General features: G+C 45.6%; 1 protein-coding gene across 1 annotated transcript in view; it reads right to left on the bottom strand.

Moving 5' to 3' along the window:
• Positions 1–20,489, bottom strand: part of Nlrp8 (NLR family pyrin domain containing 8) — a 33,528-nt gene that overhangs the window by 862 nt on the left and 12,177 nt on the right. The window contains exons 5-11 of the mRNA XM_042055585.1: positions 17,046–17,213; positions 13,101–13,316; positions 9,338–9,487; positions 8,194–8,346; positions 4,770–4,940; positions 2,389–2,559; positions 1,810–1,980 (exon numbers count right to left, since the gene is read on the bottom strand). Of these exons, the coding sequence (XP_041911519.1) occupies positions 1,810–1,980; positions 2,389–2,559; positions 4,770–4,940; positions 8,194–8,346; positions 9,338–9,487; positions 13,101–13,316; positions 17,046–17,213 (1,200 nt within the window). The remainder of the gene's footprint in view (positions 1–1,809; positions 1,981–2,388; positions 2,560–4,769; positions 4,941–8,193; positions 8,347–9,337; positions 9,488–13,100; positions 13,317–17,045; positions 17,214–20,489) is intronic.

Here is a 20,489-nt window from a genome sequence, read left to right as displayed (position 1 = left end):
TCCTGGTGCTCAGGGAGCTTGAGGCAGGGGGAGATGAGGCTGAAGCCACCCAGGGATACATAGAAACAAAAAGGAACAAAACCCAGAAATAATTGAAGGAAACAGAAAGGAAAGGATGAAAAGAGAGAGCATAGCAGTCAGGAGAACACAGACCCCTTTCCCATCACACAGGAGGCTGGTCTAAATGGCACATGAAGGGGGCTGGGAGTTCCCAGGAACCGGTTAGACTTCCAGCCATACCCATGGTGCATCTCGCTCTACACAGGAGATGTTGAGTTGTGTTTATGCATAGGAGACCTACTGAGGCCTGTAAGAAACAGAGCATTACTGTCCATTTGTTTAGCGAGCGCTCACTAGAGAAGCAGATAAAGGGGGCCCTGATGCCCTGCCTTCTTAGCTGGCAGCAGATAAAGGGGCCCTGATGCCACGCCTTTGTTAGCTGGCAGCAGGTACCTGCTTGCTGTTTAGGTGCTCTCAGTTCATCCTAGGGTTGGGAAATCAGCCATCTGCCTAACCTGACATCAGAAAAGGAGGATGTACATTAGAGGAGGCCCTGTGCCCTGAACCAATAGGATGGGGGAATTTAGGGAGAAAGCTCCGCTAGACATTTGGAAGCGAGCTCCCTGGAGAACCCAGTCACTGAGGAACTCAGGGAAATGAGATCACAACTACATTAAACACTATTTTGTGACAAAATGACATATTAGCTTTCTGCATTTTCTTTGAGGTAAAAAAAAAGGGGAAAAAAACCCAACAACCTCAAGGCCAGCCTGGTCTACAGAGTGAGTTCCCAGACAGGCTCCAAAACCACCAAGAAACCCCGTCTTGACATACATGGATCCTTCAGGGAAGGGGAAATAGACAAGATCTCCTGAGAAAATTGGAAGCGTGGGGTGGGGGAAGGGAGGGTGGAAGAGGAGGAGAACAGAGAAGGGGAGGGAGAAGAGAACTTGAGGGAACAGGATGGTCAAGATGGGGGAAGGACAGAGAGGGAGAGCAAGGAAAGAGATATCTTGACTGAGGGAGCCAATATGAGGCCAGTGAGAAACTTGGCACTAGGGAAATTCCCAGGAATTCACAAGGATGGTTCCAGCCATCCAGGTACCATAGATTCTAAGCAAGAGTGGAGAGGGTGCCTGAACTGGCCTTCCCCGTAATCAGATTTATGACTACCTTAATCGTCACCATAGAAACTGATGGAAGCAGAGGCAGAGATTCACAGGGAAGCACTGGGCCAAGCTCCCAGAGACCAGCCCAAGAGGAAGGAGCAATAACACGACCAGGGGTCAATACCGTGATATGGATACCCACAGAAATACCTGACCTGAGCTAGTGGGAGCTCAATGACTCTGGACTGACAGCAGGGACTTGCTTAGGACCAAACTAGGCCCTCTGAATGTGGGTGACAGATGTGTGGTCGGGGCAGTCTTTGAGGTCAGGATTTATCCCTAGTGCTTGAACTGGCTTTTTGGAACCCATTCATTTTGGAGGGATATCTTGCTCAGCCTAACTATAGAGGGGAGGGCCCTGGTTCTGCCTCAAAGTGATGTGTCAGAAGGCAGGGGAGTGGGAGGAGGGAAGGGAGTGGGACTGGGATGGGTATGTTAATGAGAAAAGATGGTTTTAAAAAACAAATAAATTAAAAAAAGAAACCCTGTCTCGAAAAACCAAACCAAACCATACAACAACAACAAAACACCCCCCCCCCCCAAACCAAGCAAACAAACAAAAGAACCTCTTCCCAATGGCTACTGAGTCTCTGGTACTCTTATTACCAAACAAGGATCATTTGGTTCTCATGGAACTTACAGTACGACCTCTTCTGCCCGCCTCTGTCTGAGGAACTCCACGGCCAAGGTCAGCATGCCACTGATTCTGATAATGTTCTTGCTCAGGTCCAGGTACCTCAGCTTCCTGTTTCTGCAGAGCATGGATGCCAGAGCATGACAAGAGGCGGAGGTGAACCAACACCGTTCCAGCCTGTGGGGCAGAAATAGAAGGGCTAGGCGGTGGTAGCACACACCTTTAATCCCAGAACTCGGGGAGACAGAGACGGGCAAATTTCTGTGAGTTTGAGGCCAGCCACACGCACACACAGAAGTCACCATGTTTCACTGTCTGAGGGCTCATCTCACACAGAGTGCACAGACCCGAATCCCGCCACAGATGAAGCAGGCTGCATGTCCCTGCTATGCACCAGGGTCTGCAGGGCGATTATTCAGGGGAGGGAACGAGGGTCTAGTGAGATGGCTCAGGGAGTTGAGACTTCTCTGGGAAAGCGTCAGACCCTTAGCAGCTGTTATCTTACAACAGACATGGCTGCAGGAGTTCCTAACCCCAGGGCTGGGGTAGAGACAGGGAGATACTGGGAAAATTGAGGCAGCTTACTCCAGGACCAACAAGTTGCAGTCGGCATCTGCCAGAGCTCCACAGAGTAGGATGATCCCGTCGTCCATCAGGCTGTTGAAGCTCAGGTCCAGACTTTGCAGGATTTTATTGTTCTTGAGAGATGACATTATATATTGACAGCATGCTGAAGTCAAAGAACACTGCCTCAGCCTGTCAGGAGACACCATCCAAATCACTCTTGGACTGTACTTATTTCTTTCATGGTTTTGGTAATTAGGACATCTTGGTTAACTTCTCAGAGAACATGGTGGAAGTGGGAGGGGGGGCAGAAGTAAGAACTGGAAGATGGGAGGGGTGTCTGCCCTCTGGCCACGGCACAAAGACTGCTCTCCTGAACTCACAGCCTCTGCATTGGCCCACACAAGATCAAGCTAGAAATTCAGCACAGAGTTGGGAGGGGCTCACACAACCCCACCAACCAAAGAGCTAGTGGCAGTTGATGGCAGAGGGAGGGAGAGGGTGAGTCATTTTTCTTTGGGTGTGTGGTCGCTAGAAGGTTGCCAATGTTTTAATGGAGGGCCACACACTCATGTGCTTAAATAGCACTAATTGGAGGCAGTGGTGTGTGTGTGTGTGTGTGTGTGTGTGTGTGTGGCAATGACATAACATACATGTAGCGAGGTCAAAGGGCAATTTGCAAGACTTGGTTATCTCCTTTAACCACGTTGGTTCCTGGGCTCAAACTCATGTTGACAGGCTTGCCATCTTGCCAGCTGAATCGTGAGGTTTTAGAGTCCCATTTCCTGTCAGCTCTGTGGTTCCTGCCTAATGACCCAATGTGCCCTTATATAGCAGCCTCATGCGCCTGCTGCTATGCCTTTTCCGTCAGGTTAGAAAAGAATGTAGATTCCCCTCAATCATGAGCCACAATGAGCTCTTGTCCACTCAAGTATCTTCTTGTTGGGAATTTGGTCACATCAACACATCTAGGAGAAAATGACCAATATGGACTCTGAGGAAAGCCATCTAAGGAACCCATGCTTGTGTGAGATAAATGGCCAACAGACTATCATTTAGAATGTATTCTGGCTGGGTGATTGGGGCACATGCCTTTAATCCCAGCACTTGGGAGGCAGAGGAAGGTGGTTCTCTGTGAGCTCGAGGCCAGCCTGGTGTACAGAGTGAATTCCAGGGCAGCCGGACCACACAGAGAACCCTGTCTCAATGCCCCCTCGCCAAAGGAATGCATTCTGGTTCCCAGCAGTGTGTGAGAAACAAGACATTCTTCCTATGGCAGGAAGCCAGGTCTCATGGCACTGTTTTGGTCTTAGAGGCAGACAGAGCACTCACTCAGAACACAGGAGATGGGGAACACAAGTTCAAAGGTTCCTAAATATTCTCGGTTGGCGCCAACCTTAACACTTGGTCACTATTTTCAGGACGAACCTTTTCCCTCATTTAATCTGTAAGATCCCTGTCATCATGACATCACCACGGAAAACACAGCTTTGCAAATACATGATATCTCCAAGGGGAATTGAATGCAATCTAGTTTTCAGACTCAGTGACCTCCAGCTAGCGACTCCTCCAGAGGTAAATATCTGATACTCCTCCATGTCCCTCAAATCTGAGAATTTCCACTCTGTGGCTTCACACTAAGTTTGGAATTTCATCTCACCTCAGAGAACTGGGTTAAGGACTAGATCATTTGCCTCCAAAATGGAAATAGTAACAACTTTGCTCTTTACTGGGAACTCAGGTACCATCTCACAGCAGCCATGGTTGCCTGCATAAGTTTAGCACAAGGTCAAGCCAGCCAGCACTCCAGCACGCTAGCCAGTATCACCCTCTGAGTGAGTACGGTGCCCACTGCTGTGTTCACTTCCCTCGGCTGTGCTTCAGGGAACATCTAAGTAGCTGGAACCTGAAGCAGCTAGTCAATGCACAGTCAAGAAGAGAGAGAGAGAGAGAGAGAGAGAGAGAGAGAGAGAGAGAGAGAGAGAGAGAGAGAGACAGAGAGACAGAGATAGAGAGAGAGACAGAGATAGGGAGAGACAGAGACAGAGAGACAGAGAGACACACACACACAGAATATAAATGCATGCTTGTATTCAGTTCACTTTCTCTTCTTTTATAGAGTCCACGACCCAAGTCAAGGGAATGGTAATACCCGTTTTCAGTCTGAGTCTTCCTAAATCAATGAGCTCAATCAGACAATCTCCCACAGACATGCCCAAAGGCCCACTATTTGATCTAGACAGTCACTCATTGAGAGTCTCTTCTCAGCTGACTACACATTATAGAAACACTAAATCATCACAATACTTAACATACTGCATAAGTGAATCCATAATAGAGTCTCCTGATTGCCCCCTTCTAATCCCCCCAGAGTTTCAGGAAGAAAATTCTTGCAGACTTACACCAGTCTTTGCAAAGGACACATTAAATGTTCCAGAGCATTCCAGATATGCCTTGATCCTGCATCCTTCAAGTCATTCTCTGCCAGGCTCAGGTGGGTCAGCAGCTTACTGTGCCTGAGAACGAAGGCAATTTCTTGACAAGAGGCCTCAGTGAGGTTACAATTCTCCAGCCTGTGAAGAGAAATGCACAGGCAAGGGACAGTTTTTAATGTACATGCATATATAATATATGTTATATATGTATACATACATACACACATAAATATAAATTTATTTATTTATTTTACTTCCTGGCCAAAGTTTCCCTTCTCTCTTCTCCTCCCTGTCTCTCTCCCACCTCCCTATGTTTCTACCCTCCCTTCAACTCCTCCTCTGTTTCTGTTTAGGAAAGGACAGGTCTCCCATGAGTACCAACAAACCATGGTATACCAAGTTGCAGTAAGACTAAGCACCTCCCGTGTATTAAGGCTGAACAAGGTGACCCAATATGAGGAGTAGGATCCTAAAAGTCAGTAAAGGAGTCAGAGACAGCCCCCTGTTCCCATTATTAGAAGTCCCACAAGAAGACCAAGCTACAAAATTGTAACATATATGCAGAGGGCCTAGGTCAGTCCTGTGCAGGCTCCCTGGTTGTTGGTTCAGTCTCTGTGAGCTTCAGTGAGCCCCAGTTAGTTGATTCTGTGAGATTTCTTGTGGTATCCTTGATCAGTCTGGCTCCTACAATTGACAAGGGACAGTTTAAATTCATTTCCACAACTAGCTTTTTTGTTTTGTTTGTGTGTGTGTGCACGCATGCATGCATGTGTATGTGTGTGTGCATGTGTGCATGTGTGCATGTGTGTGCGTGCATGTGTGCATGTGTGTGCATGTGTGTGTGCTCGCGCATGTGTGTGCATTGTGTGTGCATGTGTATGTGTGTGTGTGCTTTGCTGAGGAACAGTCACTTTAACCTGAGCTTTCCTTCTAGAAGCAGAAAGCTTCTTATGGTTCTGTCACTAGCTCTTAGGACTTTCAAGTTTTGTGGAAGAGAGGATAACAGATTGAAGGAATAATGGGGTCAGGAAAACTGTATGACAGAGAGGGAAATAGAGAGAGGGCTCAGTAAGTCAAGCACACTGGCTGGTCTTCCCGAAGACTTAAATTTGGTTCCTAGCACCCACATGGTGGCTCACAACCATTAACTCCACATCCAGAGAATTCACTGCTGCTTTCTGACAAGCATGTTGCATGCAGACATATATGCAGGCAAACACTTAAGCATGTAAAATAAAACTAAGCAAATCTTTACAAAGAGGACAGCAAAGGTGACCGACTCAATGAGAGCTGACCCAGGAAGAGACACAATTCCAGATGTTAGAAATGGAAAGACACACCAAGTGCAGAGATCAGGGCTAATATGACGAATAGAAAGATTATTGGGCCAATGAGATGGTTGGAAGGCAAAGGTTCTTGCTGTCAAGCTCAATTAGTTGAGTTAGAGTTTGGGATCAGCATAGTGTTGGGAGAGAACTGACTCTTGCAAGTTGTCGCCAAACCTTCACGTGCGCCATGATATGCGTGTGCGTGGGTACATACATATGCATTGGAAATACACACATAAAAATAATTAAAAATAAGATCATTCAGAAAAATGACAAAAGTATCAATTAAAACAATAAAGTGCCATTTGCTGCTCAACAGGTTGACAAAACCTGACTAGAGTCAGCTGAGAATTTCAAGTCCTGGGAACTTTGCTATGCAATGACAATAGGCCTGAAAATGTGCATGGCCAGCCACAAAATCTTACAGACTGAAGACAAGCCCTCTTCAACTCTGAAATTCTGCTTCTAAAATGTCCATTTAAAACCTGCTTGTGTGAGCCAGGAGGTGGTGGCACACACCTTTAATCCCAGCACTCAGGAGGCAGAGGCAGGCGGATCTCTGTGAGTTCGAGGCCAGCTTGATCTACAAGAGCTAGTTCCAGGACAGGCTCCAAAGCTACAGAGAAACCCAGTCTCAGAAAACCAAATTAACCAACTAACCAAACAAACAAAAACGTCAAACCAAAAAAACCCCAAAACCAAAACCTACTGATTGAAAAGGAAAAACAGCAGATGCTACCGTCTACATAAAATGTAAGATAATAGAAACCCATGTGCCTGTGTGCCATCCTGCTTAAGGATGTGTATAGTTCTGCCATGGAGTTAAAAGTTTCTAGCCTGTTCAGTTGCATTCAAGACAGTTGATAGGCACAGAGAGGGGAGAACACAGCAATGATAATACTGTTTCGTTCGTTGGACGGAGGACACACAGAGCTCATAATGATATAGTCTATGGTATTAGGTATAAGTATATACTTGTCTCAGGGGTTCTATTGCCCTGAAGAAACACCATGACTATGGCAAGCATTTAATTGGGTCTGGCTTACAGTTCAGAGGTTCAGCCAATTATCATCATGTTGGGGAGCACAGCAGTGTGCAGGCAGTTATGGTACTGGAGAAGGAGCTGGGAGTTCTCTCTCTTGATCCACAGCAGGAAACAACTGGCTTGAGTCTCTGAGACCTCAAAGCTAGCAACACACCTCCTCCATCAAAGCCATACGTATTCCAACAATGCCACACTCCCTATTGGCCTATGGGGGACATTTTATTCAAACCACTGCAATACCATTAAAAAGATTAATTTTATTTTTAAATTATGCATATCTGTCTGCATGGGGGGATGTGTACAAGAGTTCAGGTGACCATACTGGCCAGAAAAGGTTATTGGATCCTCTGGAGTTGGAGTTAAAGGCTCTTTTGAGCTACCCTATATTGGTAGCTAGAGGCTGATCTTGGCTCTTCTGCTAGAATGGCAAGTTCTCTTAACTGTTGAGCCCTAATCAACAGGGTAGGTTTCTATCACTTTGATAAATTCCTGTTTCCAAAAGCAACTTGGGGATGGAAGGGCTTATTTCACCTTATACCCTCCAGCCCATCATCCAGGCAAGTCAGGGAAGGAACACAAAGCAGACCCCATGTTAGAATGTTGCTTACTGGCTTTCTTCCCATGGCTTGTTCAGTCTGCTTTCTTATAGACCCCAGGACCATCTGCTCAGGGTTGGGCACAGTGGAATGGGCTCACACACCAATCATTAATCAAGAAAGTGCCCTACAGACTTGCCTATGGGCCAATCTGATGAAGGTATTTTTTCTCCCCAGAGATGTCTAGATTTGTGTCAAGTTGACAAAATCAGCCAGTACAGGTATTCCTTATCTTGTGCTCCCTCCCTCTGTCACACTTCTTTAATTTTCGTGGCTGCTCATTTGTATACCCACACAATTGCATCAACTGTAAGACTTCCACCCGCTAAATACATCTACCTTCTCCTATTGTGGCCCAGGATTTCTTTAGGGATGCCCTAGAGCTACCAACTGATAATGACAGGAAGAGAATTTAAACTTACATCAGTTCCCTGAGGTAACTCAGCATCAGGTACTTCACTGCATAAATGTTTGGGGAGCTTGCTGTCATTAGCAGAGCCTTCAGGTGCCTGTTCATTTGAAGATTGTTGGTAAGATGAATCCAGTCTTTAAAGCTGGCCTCACAGTGCTTCAGTCTAGAGATGACACACAGAGATGGCAAGCCTTACTCCTGGAGGAAATGGTACCCCCAAAGACCCTTCCCTCTACCTCATATTCTTCTTCAAGGAAGGATAATTCTAGGAGTTAGTTCTAGCTTCTCAGCCGTAAACTGGAGGAGACTCCAGCCAGCTGAGCAGCCTGGAAGGGAACTCTCTAGCGCATTGAGTTCCCAGGAGCTGTGCAGTGAGGTCTAAGGTGCCAGTTTCTGTGAGCCCATGCTAGGGCGGGCTTTCAGTGATAAAACTGGCTTTGAGATGTCTTGCTCCCGTAAGTAGCCCCTCACCTATACAACTGTAAGTAACTCTGATAAACTCATTGGCTCACTGAGTTGGACTTCAGTGCTATTGTTATTTTGGTTTGCTGTCAGTTCCCTGTTTGGGGTAAATGGACATCATCGCTCCCAGGAGCAGGGTCATATAGCAGTGGGGCCAAGGAGGAAATGTGCAGAAAGCTATGTGAAAATGTGGAATCCAGAACCATGGACAGCAAATGCATGCCAGTAAGAATTTAGGAAAAGAAGTCCGAGATGACAGAGTGGTTAAGAGCACTGCCTGCTCCTGCACAGGACCTGGGTTCATTTCCCAGCACTCACATGGCTCACTACCATCTGTAACTGTAGTGCCAAGAGAGCTGATGCCCTCTTCTGGCTTCTAAGGGTACTGCCTGCATGTGGCGCAATACACATAAGTAGATAAAACATCCAAACACATAAACAAATCTAAACATTTTTTACAAAAGAAAAAATCTAATAAATATGCCAAAAATGAACAACTTAGCTAATGTGAGCCAGTGATTCCATTTCTGGGCATTATACAAGGTAAATATCATCAGATTATACTGTTAAAGTTAAATAAAGCTAACAGTAGCTGGACATAAGGAAGCCAGGCTGGCATAGAGCACCTGACCATTCATTCTGCAGAGACCACCCATCCATGTGCTATCACCAATTCCAGCCTCTGCCTTTACCTTACACACTGCAGAAGACACCGGGGTGATTTCGGTGCTATGCACAGGGATTTCATGGCCTCCTCCCCCAGTTTTGTGCGCTCTGCTCCTGGCTGTCTCAGATGCTGTTTTTCACTCAGAACACAGAGGAAGTGACTCACATGCCTCAAACTGGATGACGAAGCAGTACCCCGTTATCAAGGGACTTCAGTGATCTTCGTGTGTGTGTGTGTGTGTGTGTGTGTGTGTGTGTGTGTGAGAGAGAGAGAGAGAGAGAGAGAGAGAGAGAGAGAGAGAGAGAGAGACAGAGACAGAGAGACAGAGAGAGAGAGAGAGAGAGAGAGAGGAAAGAGAGGGGTCAGCACTGGATGCCTCCCTCAGTTACTCTCTACCTTACTTTTATAAAGATTTTATTTTCACTCATGGAAGTATGCGTGTGGTTATGGGTACGTTCACCAAGTGTTTGCCGGGATCCCAGGAGGCCACCAGCGAGCATCGGATTCCCCATGCAGCTAGAGCTCCTGGCACTGTGAGTCACCCAGTGTGGGTGCTGGGAACTGAACTTCAGTCCTCTGCAAGAAGCAAGTACTCTGAACTGCTGACCCACCGCTCCAGCCCTTCTAACTGATTTGTTTCTTTGTTTTTGTTTTTGATTTTTTTCGAGACAGAGTTTTTCTGTGTAGCCCTGGCTGTCTTGGAACTTACTCTGTAGACCAGGCTGGCCTCAAACTCACAGAGATCCACCTGCCTCTGCCTCCTGAGTGCTGGGATTTAAGAGGTGTATCACCACCACCCAGCCTCACTTATTATTTATTATTATTTTTTTTGAGACAGTGTCTTTCATCAAACCTAGAGTTCACCAGTTTGTGCAGACAGACTGGTCATTGAGCCCCAAGGATCTCTGGGATTAATAATAATAATAATAATAATAATAATAATAATAATAATAAATCCTATGGGTGCCAGGGATTTGAACTCAGGTAGTCTTGCTTTCAGGACAGGCACGTTACAGACAGACTTCTCTCCCCAGTTCCTACCTATACCATTTCTGTAGTCATCAGACTCAAAAATCATGCCATCTGATGCAACAGGAAGGGTCTTGGGAGACAAACTTTAGAACAAAGTCACTTAAGACAGGCACAAAGGCAGTCACTCAGTGCCGTGACTGAAAACAGTAAGCAAGAATGAATGAATAGCTTAGAGAAAGCATGAAAAATGCTTTGCACCTGCTCTCATCTCTTCCTTCAACTTCCTCAGTAGGAGGACCTTGCATAAGTTGTTCAATGAGCATGGAACATTTTCCCCTTGCAGTACATGTGCAAATTTACCTACGTGATCCCAGCAAAGCACCCAGCATCCTTTTGTGTGTATGCCTGTATGAGTACCTGTGTATGGAGGCCAGAGGTTGATGCTGAGTGGTGTCCTTGATCACACTCCACATTTTTGAGACAGGGTTTTTCTGTAGAGCCCTGGCTGCCTTGGAACTCACTCTGTAGACCAGACTGGTCTCGGACTCACAGAGATCCGTGTACCTCTGCCTCCCTCAGTGCTGGGATTAAAGGTATGTGCCACCACTGCCTGGTGCCATATTTTTAAAACATAGAACCCTTTACTAAACCTGGAGTTTACTGATTGGCTAGACCAGCTGCCCAGAGAGCCTAGTGAACGCTTTTGTCTTCCTTCTGTTTTCCACTGCTGGGATTGTAGGTGTGCCTGGCCCTGCCTGGTTTTTATGTCGGAGCTGGGACTCAGAACTGAGATCATTGTGGTTGTGTAGCTAACACTTTCCTGACTGAGCCAGCTCCCCAGCTCCCCAACTCCCTCAGCATCCTTCTTGTGCTATGGTAGGCATTCAGTTCATGGGAGCCAATAATAGCGATTGCATGACCTTAAGTGTCTTTTGGCCATTTGGACTTCTTCTGTTGAGAATTCTCTGTTCAGTTCAGAGCCCCATTTTTTAATTGAATTAATTATATAAGGAACTCAAGAGACTAGACTTTAAAATGCTAATTAACCCATTTAAGGTCATGCTCAACCTCCTTAGCTATCAGGGAAATGCAAATCAAAACAACTTTGAGATATCATCTTACACCTGTCAGATTGGCTAAAATCAAAAACACCAATGATAGCCTTTCTGGAGAGGTTGTGGGGTAAGGGGTACACTCATCCATTGCTGGTGGGAATGCAAACTTGTGCAATCACTTTGGAAAGCAGTGTGGCAGTTTCTCAGGAAATTCGGGATCAACCTACCCCAGGACCCAGCAATTCCACTCTTGGGAATTTACCCAAGAGATGCCCAATCATACTACAAAAGCATTTGTTCAACTATGTTCATAGCAGCATTATTTGTAATATCCAGAACCTGGAAACAACCTAGATGCCCTTCAGTGGAAGAATGGATGAAGAAGGTGTGGAATATATACATATTAGAGTACTACTTGGCGATAAAAAACAATGACATCTTGAATTTTGCATGCAAATGGATGGAAATAGAAAACACTATTCTGAGTGAGGTAACCCAGACCCAAAAAGATGAACATGGGATGTACTCACTCATAATCGGTTTTTAGCCATAAATAAAGGACATCGAGCCTATAATTCGTGATCCTTGAGAAGACAATAGAAGGTGAAACCAAAGAAAAACCATATAGTTATCCTCCTGGATATTGGAAGTAGACAAGTTTGCGGGGCAAAAATTGGGAACTTGGGGGTGGGGTGGGTTGGGGGTAAAGGGAGATGGGGAGAGAAAAGCATGAAGGAGAGGATAGGGAGAGCTTGGGGGAATGGGATGCTTGGGATATAGGAAGGGTGGATATGGGAGCAGGGAAGCATATATCCTAATTAAGGGAGCCCTCTTAGGACTATTAAGAGACTTGACTCTAGACGGGTTCCCAGGTATTCAGTGAGATGCCCCCAGCTAGTTCCGTGGGCAGCTGAGGAGAGGGAGTCGGAAAATGCCAGATCCTATAGCCATACTGATGATTATCTTACATATCACCATAGCACCTTCTTCTGGAGATGGATCGAGGGAGACAGAGCCCCACATTGGAGCACCGAACTGAGTTCCCAAGGTCCTGACGAGGAGCAGGAGGGAGAACATGAGAAAGAAAGTCAGGACAGTGAGGGAACCTTCATCTGGCGATGGATGGAGATAGAGACAGAGCCACACATTGGTGCACCAGACTGAGCGCCCAAGGTCCAAATGAGGAACAGAAGGAGGAAGAACATGAGCAAGGAAGTCTGGACTGCGAGGGGTCCCCCCACCCACTGAGATGGTGGGGCTGATCTATTAGGAGCTTACCAAGCCCAGCTGGACTGGGACTGAAAAAGCATGAGATAAAACCGGTCTCCATGAACATGGCGGACAATGAGAGCTGCGGAGAAGCCAAGGAGAATGACACTGGATTTGGATCCTACTATGAATACTGGCTTTTGGCGGGGGGGCCTGACCTGTTTGGATGCTCACCTTCCTAGACCTGGATGGAGGGGGGAGGAACTTGAACTTCCCACAGGGCAGGGAACCCTTACTGCTCTCTGTACAGGAGAGGGAGGGGGAGGGGAGGGGGGAGGGGGGGTAAATTGGAGGTGGGGAGGAGGTGGAAATTTTTAATAAATTAAAAAAGAATGACTTTTAACTCCTTCTCCTGCCTCCACCTGCCAAGTGCTACAATTACATGCTGCCATGCCCAATCTTGAGTGTGTGCAGTGTGCTGTCCAATCTTGAGTGTGTGTAGTGTGTGCTGCCATGCCCAATCTTGAGTGTGTGCAGTGTTTTCTGGCCAACCTTGAGCGTGTGCAGTGTGCTGCCCAATCTTGAGCATGTGCAGTGTGTGATGCCCAATCTTGAGCATGTTCAGTGTGTGCTGCCATGCCCAGTCTTATTCGTGTGCAGTGTATGCTGCCCAATCTTGAGCGTGTGCAATGTGAGCTGCCCAATCTTGAGTGTGTGCAGTGTGCTGCCCAATCTTGAGCATGTGCAGTGTGTGCTGCCATGCCCAATCTTGAACATGTGCAGTGTATGCTGCCCAATCTTGAGTGTGTGCAGTGTGTGCCATACCCAATCTTGAGTGTGTGCAGTGTGTGCTGCCATGCCCAATCTTGAGTGTGTGCAGTGTGTGCCATGCCCAATCTTGAGCATGTGTAGTGCATGCTGCCATGCCCAATCTTGAGTGTGTGCAGCTTTACTACAGTTCTTGATACCCATAGCTCTGCAGCTGCACGCCTTATCTTTTATTTTCATCCGTGAAATGGGGTTCCAATTTAGTATAGTTGTGAGTTTTAGGAGTGCCCCACACAGGCAGTTACTATGCCATAAAACTTTGCTGCTACAGTTTGTGTGAGCGAGGGCTGATGTGATTGTTCAGTAAAGGCACTTGCTGCCAAACTTGATGAGCTGAGTTTGAACCCAGGTCAGAGATGGGGAAGGATAGAACTGATTCCAACAGGCTGCTCTCTGTCCTCCATATGTGCACATGCATGTGCACACTTACACACACATACTCTTGCACACACACACACTCTCTCTCTAACACATGCACAGACACAGTATAGTTTGTATGACTGAAAATGAAGTCATGGTGATGCTCCTGCCCATTTCCCTGGCTGTCTATGTATGGATTTAAGTAGGATGGAATAAAAGAGGAAACTTTTGGGAGCCAGGGATACATGCATTTCCCATTATAACAGCTTGCTAGGCTGTAACCATGATCTGTTTCATCCTATCTCCTCCTCTGAGAAGATCTCATGCTTGCCAGCGCAGCTCCTTGGTGACCACATGTGGGCAGCTGCTGATGCTGGTGCAGTAGAAAGGCAGGGTGTAGGGACGGGAGATGAGCTCTTGAACTGCTAGGGGGCAGCAGTATTCTCTAGTGTTTATAGGTAGTTGATCACAGACTTGAAATTCTTCATTTGTGTGCATATGTGCATGTGGGTGTGTTGTGACGGTAAATGCACATAAGGGTGTGATCACAGAGGACAGAAGGGGCATTGGCCTCTCTGGAGCTAGAGTTACAGGCATAACAAGTTCTAGAATGATACACTCCTTCTCTTGGGGATGGTTCTGTGGGCTCGACTGTATAACTATTTTAACCTTCTCATCATCATTATTAGCCTTGAAAATGTATTACTATTATTAAAATGTTTATAGTAGTAGTAGTAGTAGTAGTAGTAGTAGTAGTAGTAATTTTTGTTTTTTTTTTTTGAGGTAGGATCTCACTCCCCTGGCTGGTCTGTAATTCATCATGCAGAACAGGCTGGCCTCTAGACAATAGGGATCTACCTGCCTATACATCTTGAATGCTGAAATTAAAGGTATGTACTACCACACCTAGCTTTTGTTATTTTATTATTATGATGTATGTTTGCATTCATATGTGTTGAGAGTGCTAGTGTGCGCATGTGTGTTGAGTGAGTATGTGAGTCTGTGTGCATGCTTGTGTTGAGTACATGTGTGTTGAATGTGTGTGCTTATGTGTTGAACATTGTTGAACATTTGTGTGTGGTGCATGTGTGTTGAGTGTGTGTCCCTTCATTCACATGTGTCATGTGTTGAGTGTGTGTGTGTTGAGTGAGTGTGTGATGTGTATGTACATGCATGCACATGTGCAGGTACCCACAGAGGCCAGGAAAGGACATCTAATTCCTTGGTGCTGGAATTATAAGTAGTTGTGAACTGCCTGATATGGGTTCTGGGAACTACACTCAGGTCTTCTGCAAGATCAGTACAGCTCTTTCCTGTCACAAGCCCACAAGCCTATACAGAGAATACACAGCAGACAGACCAATAGACAGATATATATGTCCATATGGAGAACCCAATGGCAGAGCTTTGGGAACACTTGTCTTTTGGATAAATTGCTGTCAATTCTGTAAAAACCTTGTGAATCCTTGACTCTTCTCCCCTTCAAAATGGGATTCGTTCCCAAACTACCTCAGCCTAGTAACTTCCTCCTATACAGGCAATGGAGTGACCGTCCACTGGGCCTTAGAGTAATGACATTCACTCTTTGTTCTAATAGTCAAATCTACATAAAGTCAACCTCTCACAATTACCTTTGCTAATAGATCACATAGAAATTTCAAAAAGAGAGGAAGAAAGGGTGCCTGCCCTTACGGACAAACAGGAGTTCGGGAGGAAGGGAGTGGGTGGGTCCAGGGTTCAGGGATGTCTAGTGATCTCCTCTAATGGTTTGGAATGTCAGCTGTTTCCACTTGGATGCTGGCCCTTCCTGGGTGGGGTCACCTTTTCTTGAGCTGCTTTGCCAGGTTCTACCTGTTATTTTGTGATTCTGAAATGCTGTTGATGTCATTGTTTTCGTCTGTGAAATTTTTTAAACTATTTAAAAACCAGGTGGACATCATCCCTTCTCTCTGCGTCTTCACCCAAAGAATAAAGAACATGCAGAGGTAACGTGCTTGAGTTAATTTATTTACCCTGAGACCTTAGGAGTCAGATTTTTCTCTTGTTGGAGATGTCCTGCTCTGAGCCCTGAGGTGGTGCTGAGGCTGGTACTCAAGAACCCTGACACTTCCCCACTGAGCCACTGCTTCAGCCCCCATTATCATCCTTTTATGGATGTGGGCACACTGGCACACAATAGAGTATATTAGCAGAAACCCAGTATTCCATTGTACCATCTATGCCCTGGGCATTCATGGACCTGGTCACTGGCAAGATAGGAACTGACGTGACTTCTGGCTCCCGAGTATATGGTTTCATTCACCCGCCAGCTCAAATTCACTTTCTGAACACACTAATCATCCCACCGAATGCTGAACATGGCACACCCTTCAATACATGAACAGATAAAAAGAAATGTAGTACATGTACACTGTAGGCTATTCAGCCTTCAAGGGGGCGTCAGGGCTGGGACGATGACCCAAGCATAAGACCTGAGTTCAGATCCCCAGCACGTGAATGGGAAGTAGGGTATTTATAACCCCAGTGCTTTAGAGAAAGAAACAGGAGGATCTCTGGGACTTTTGGCAAGCCAGCCTAGATGAACGAGTGAGCTCTATGTTTGGCAAAAAAGAGGGAGGAAACAAAAAAGATCCAACATTGACCTCTGGTCTTCACACTCACATACACACATACATGCATACATACACACACATACACAACTTATGCATACAACAACAAAAGAAAATATGTATGAAAATGCCATAATGAAACACACTACAAATATAAAGCATTGAGAGCCACTAAAAATGATGCAATTATGTAACAAAATAGTTCAGTGTGTGTATTTCTTGCCCATAGGGGTGGGAAATAGAAGAAGGAATAAGGAAGTTAAATGGAAATAGATATTTCCACGGGCTTCCTTCCAGCCAGGAAGTGGTCACTATTCTCTGGGATACACTTCTGTTTGGTACTTGTAGGGATTTGAATATGAAATTTCAAGTCGTATAGGTTCATGTGTTTGAACACTTGGTCTGTGGTTGGTGGTGCCCTTTGGGAAGGTTATGGAACCTTTAGGAGGTGGAGCCTCACTGGATGAAGTAAGTCATTGGGGGCGGGCTTTAAGGTTTCATAGCCTAGACCCTCTTGTTCTCTTGCTCTTTCCTGTGCATGTGGTTGAAATGTGGACATCTGTCTTCCTGCTCCTGCATTGTGCCCTTCCTCCATGTTGCTCAGTCTTCCCCAGCATGATGGGCTCCAGGCTGGCTTTGTGTCCATGTATTTCGTAACATAGTGACAGAAGAGTAAACAAATGTGGAATACAGTACTCACTGTAACCTTTGCACTTTACACTGGGGCTTCTGCAGGGTGGTGGTGACTATCTGTATGAAATGGGCCTCCAGGACGCTGTCAGTCACCGACAGCACTTCCAGGCCTTTATTTGTTTCAAACACAGAGCAGATATCTTGCCACCAGCTGAAGATCTTATTCTCTCTCAGTCTGAGTGAAAGCAAGGGACAAAAAAAGGGTAAGAGCCCAATATTGACATTAAACTCAAGGAAAATTCAAGTTTAAAGTTGAATAAGCAGCCTAGGAGCCTGCAGGCCACTCCAGCCAGGAAGCAGACCTTCACCTCTCCTTCAGCGCCTCCAAAACCAGTCCCTCAGTCTTATCCAGCACTCCGTAGCAGACACCTGCTCCAGCCTCCCACTCCCAGTTCTGAGTGGCTCAAACAGATCTTTCTCCAAACTCACTCCCTCCCGTTCAATGCTTCATGCCAGCTTCCAGCTCCCGCAGGCAGGCAGGCATTCTCAGGGAGTCTGCAGACTACTCTGGCCAGCAAAGCTGGAGGCTAATTGAAAACCTCACCTCTCTCTCCAAGTTCAAACCCCTAGTTTCATTCACAGCCCTGTAGCAGACCTGCCATGACCCTGTCTCACTCTCTGCCCCCATTTCCAGTGGAACCACTTTCCTCCCTACTGCTCCCTCACATGCTCCCCTTCCTTCCTGAACCCCATTCCTAAGTATCAGCTCCAGACACCTAGAAATGCATTCTACCTGGGACTCCCAGTGGCCACAGTGGCCCAGATGAATTTTCTACTAAGCAACACACAGCCACCATATTCTCCTAAGAACCTGAGAAAGCAACCAGAAACCAAGGAATGAAACACCCACCCAATAAAGACAAGAACAGATATTAGCACCTAGAATTTATAGTCTTCTCAACCCCAGATGCCTAGATGCCAGCACAAAAATACAACCGTAACAACCAACACAATATGTCTTCACTAGAGCCCAGCAAGCCCTGAATATTCTAACATAGCTACAGAACAATCAAAAGATCTTAACAGCCTGTCTGAAGATGGTACTGATCCTTAAATAAGACATAAAAAAATTCCTTAAAGAAATCTATGAAAACACAAAAACACCATGGAAGGAAATGAATAAAACATTTCAAGGCCTGAAAATGGAAATAGAATCAATAAAAAAATCAAACCAAGGAAAATCTAAAATAAAAACTATGGGAACTAATACAGGAACCCTAGAGGCATGCTTCACCTAGAACACAAGAGATGGAAGATGGAATCACAGGCATTGAAGAGACGACAGAAGAAATGAAGACATCAGTCAAAAATGCTAAGTCTAAAAAATTCTGTCACAAGGCATTCAGGAAAACTGGGACACTATGCAAAGAAAAATCTATGAATAACAGGGATAGAGGAAAGAGAAGAAACCCAAGTCAAAGACAAAGAAAATATGTTTAAAATATCATAGAAGAAACTTTCCTAACGTAAAGAAAAAGATGACTATCAAGGTAAAAGAAACATATAGAACACAAAATCGAATGTACCAGAAAAGAAAGTTCCTTGGCACATAAAGGAGAAAATGAGACATTCCAAGATAAAACCAAATTTAAGCAATATCTATCTACAAACCTAGCCCTCCAGAAGGTGCTAGAAGGAAAACTCCAACCTAAAGAGTTAACTACACCCCCCAAAACACAAGGAATAAATAATACCAGACCAACAAATGAAAAGAAGGGAAGTGCACGCACACACACCACACCAAAATAAAAACAGGGATCAACAAACATTGCTCATTGATACCTCTAATCATCAATCGTCTCAATTCCCTAATGAAAAGACACAGATGAACAGAATGGGTTTAAAAAAAATGACCCACCCTTCTGCTGTAGCCAAGAAACACACCTTAGCATCAAAGATAGACATCACCTCAGGGTAAAAAGATAGAAAAAGACATTCCAAACAAATGGATCTAAGAAGCAAACTGGTAGCTGGGCACATGCCTTTGATCTCAGCACTCAGGAGGCAGAGGATTTTTATGAGTTGTAAACCAACTTGCCAGCCTGATCTACAGAGGGAGCTCCAGGATAGCCAGAAATACACAGAGAAACGTTGTCTCAAAAAACCAAAAAAAGATTATCAATGGATAGTCACATCGATGAATATCTTGAATATCACCATAGTACCTTCGTCTGGCGATGGATGGAGATAGAGACAAAGACCCACATCAGAGCACTGTACTGAGCTCCCAAGGTCCAGTTGAAGAGCAGAAGGAGGAAGAAGATGAGCAAGGAAGTCAGACCGTGAGGGGTTGGTCCACCCACTGAGACAGTGTGCCTGATCTAATGGGAGCTCACCAAATCCAGCTGGACTGGGACTGAACGAGCATGTGATCAAACCAGACTCTCTGAATGTGGCTGACAAAAGGGGATGACTGAGAAGCCACTGATAATGGCACTGGGACTTGTTTCTACTGCATGTACTGGCTTTTTGGGAGCCTAGTCTGTTTGGATGCACACCTTCCTAGGCCTGGATGGAGTGGGGAGGGCCTTGAACTTCCCACAGGGCAGGGTATCCTGACCTCTCTTAAGACTGGAGGGGGAGGGAGGAGGGGGGGCGGGGGGGGGGGGGGGGGGAGTGTGGGAGTAGGGGAGTGAGAGGGGAATGGGAGGAGGGGAGGAAGTGGAAATTTTTGAATGGAAAAAAACAAAAAAGAAGATGATGAAAGAGGAGAAGGAAGAGGAGGAGGAGGAGGAGGAGGAGGAGGAGGAGGAGGAGGAGGAGGAGGAGGAGGGGGAGCAGGAGGAGAAGGAGAAGAAGGCGACGAAGAAGAAGAGGAAGAGGACGAAGAAGAAAACGAGGAAGAGAAGAAGAAGAAGAAGAAGAAGAAGAAGAAGAAAGCTGATGTAGTCATTTTAATAGCTGACAGACTTCAAAACAAATTTAACCAGAAGAGATACAGAAGGACAGTATAAACTCATTAGAAAAAAAATCCACCAAGAGGACATTGCAACTCTTAACATCTCTCCCCCAAACACAAGGGCACCCCTCCCCCACACTCTTTTATTTTATAAAAGAAACACTACTACAGCTTAAATCCCATATTGACCCTCACACTCTGATAGTGGGAGACTTCAGTAGCCCACACTTATCAATAGACAGGTCATATAGACTGAATCCAAACAGAGAAATGCTGGAGTTAACAGACATTATAAACCAAATGGATCTAACAAATATTTACAGACCATTTCACCCAAGCACACATGCACACACACACATACCTCCTTCTCAGCATCTCATGGTATTTTCTCCAAAATTGACCATGTACTCAATTACAAAGTAAGTCTCAACAAATACAAGAAAACTGAAAGAGCCCCCTGCATCCTATCAGACCACTGTGGATTAAGGCTGCATAAGAACAACACAAACAACAGAAAGCTGACAAACTAATGAAAACCAAACAAATCACTAC

This window comes from Arvicola amphibius, chromosome 8 (genome assembly GCF_903992535.2).
Source record: "Arvicola amphibius chromosome 8, mArvAmp1.2, whole genome shotgun sequence".
In the NCBI taxonomy this organism is placed as follows: Eukaryota; Metazoa; Chordata; class Mammalia; order Rodentia; family Cricetidae; genus Arvicola; species Arvicola amphibius.
The sequence above is the reverse complement of the archived record's forward strand: the minus strand, read 5'-3'. Positions and strand labels throughout refer to the sequence as shown.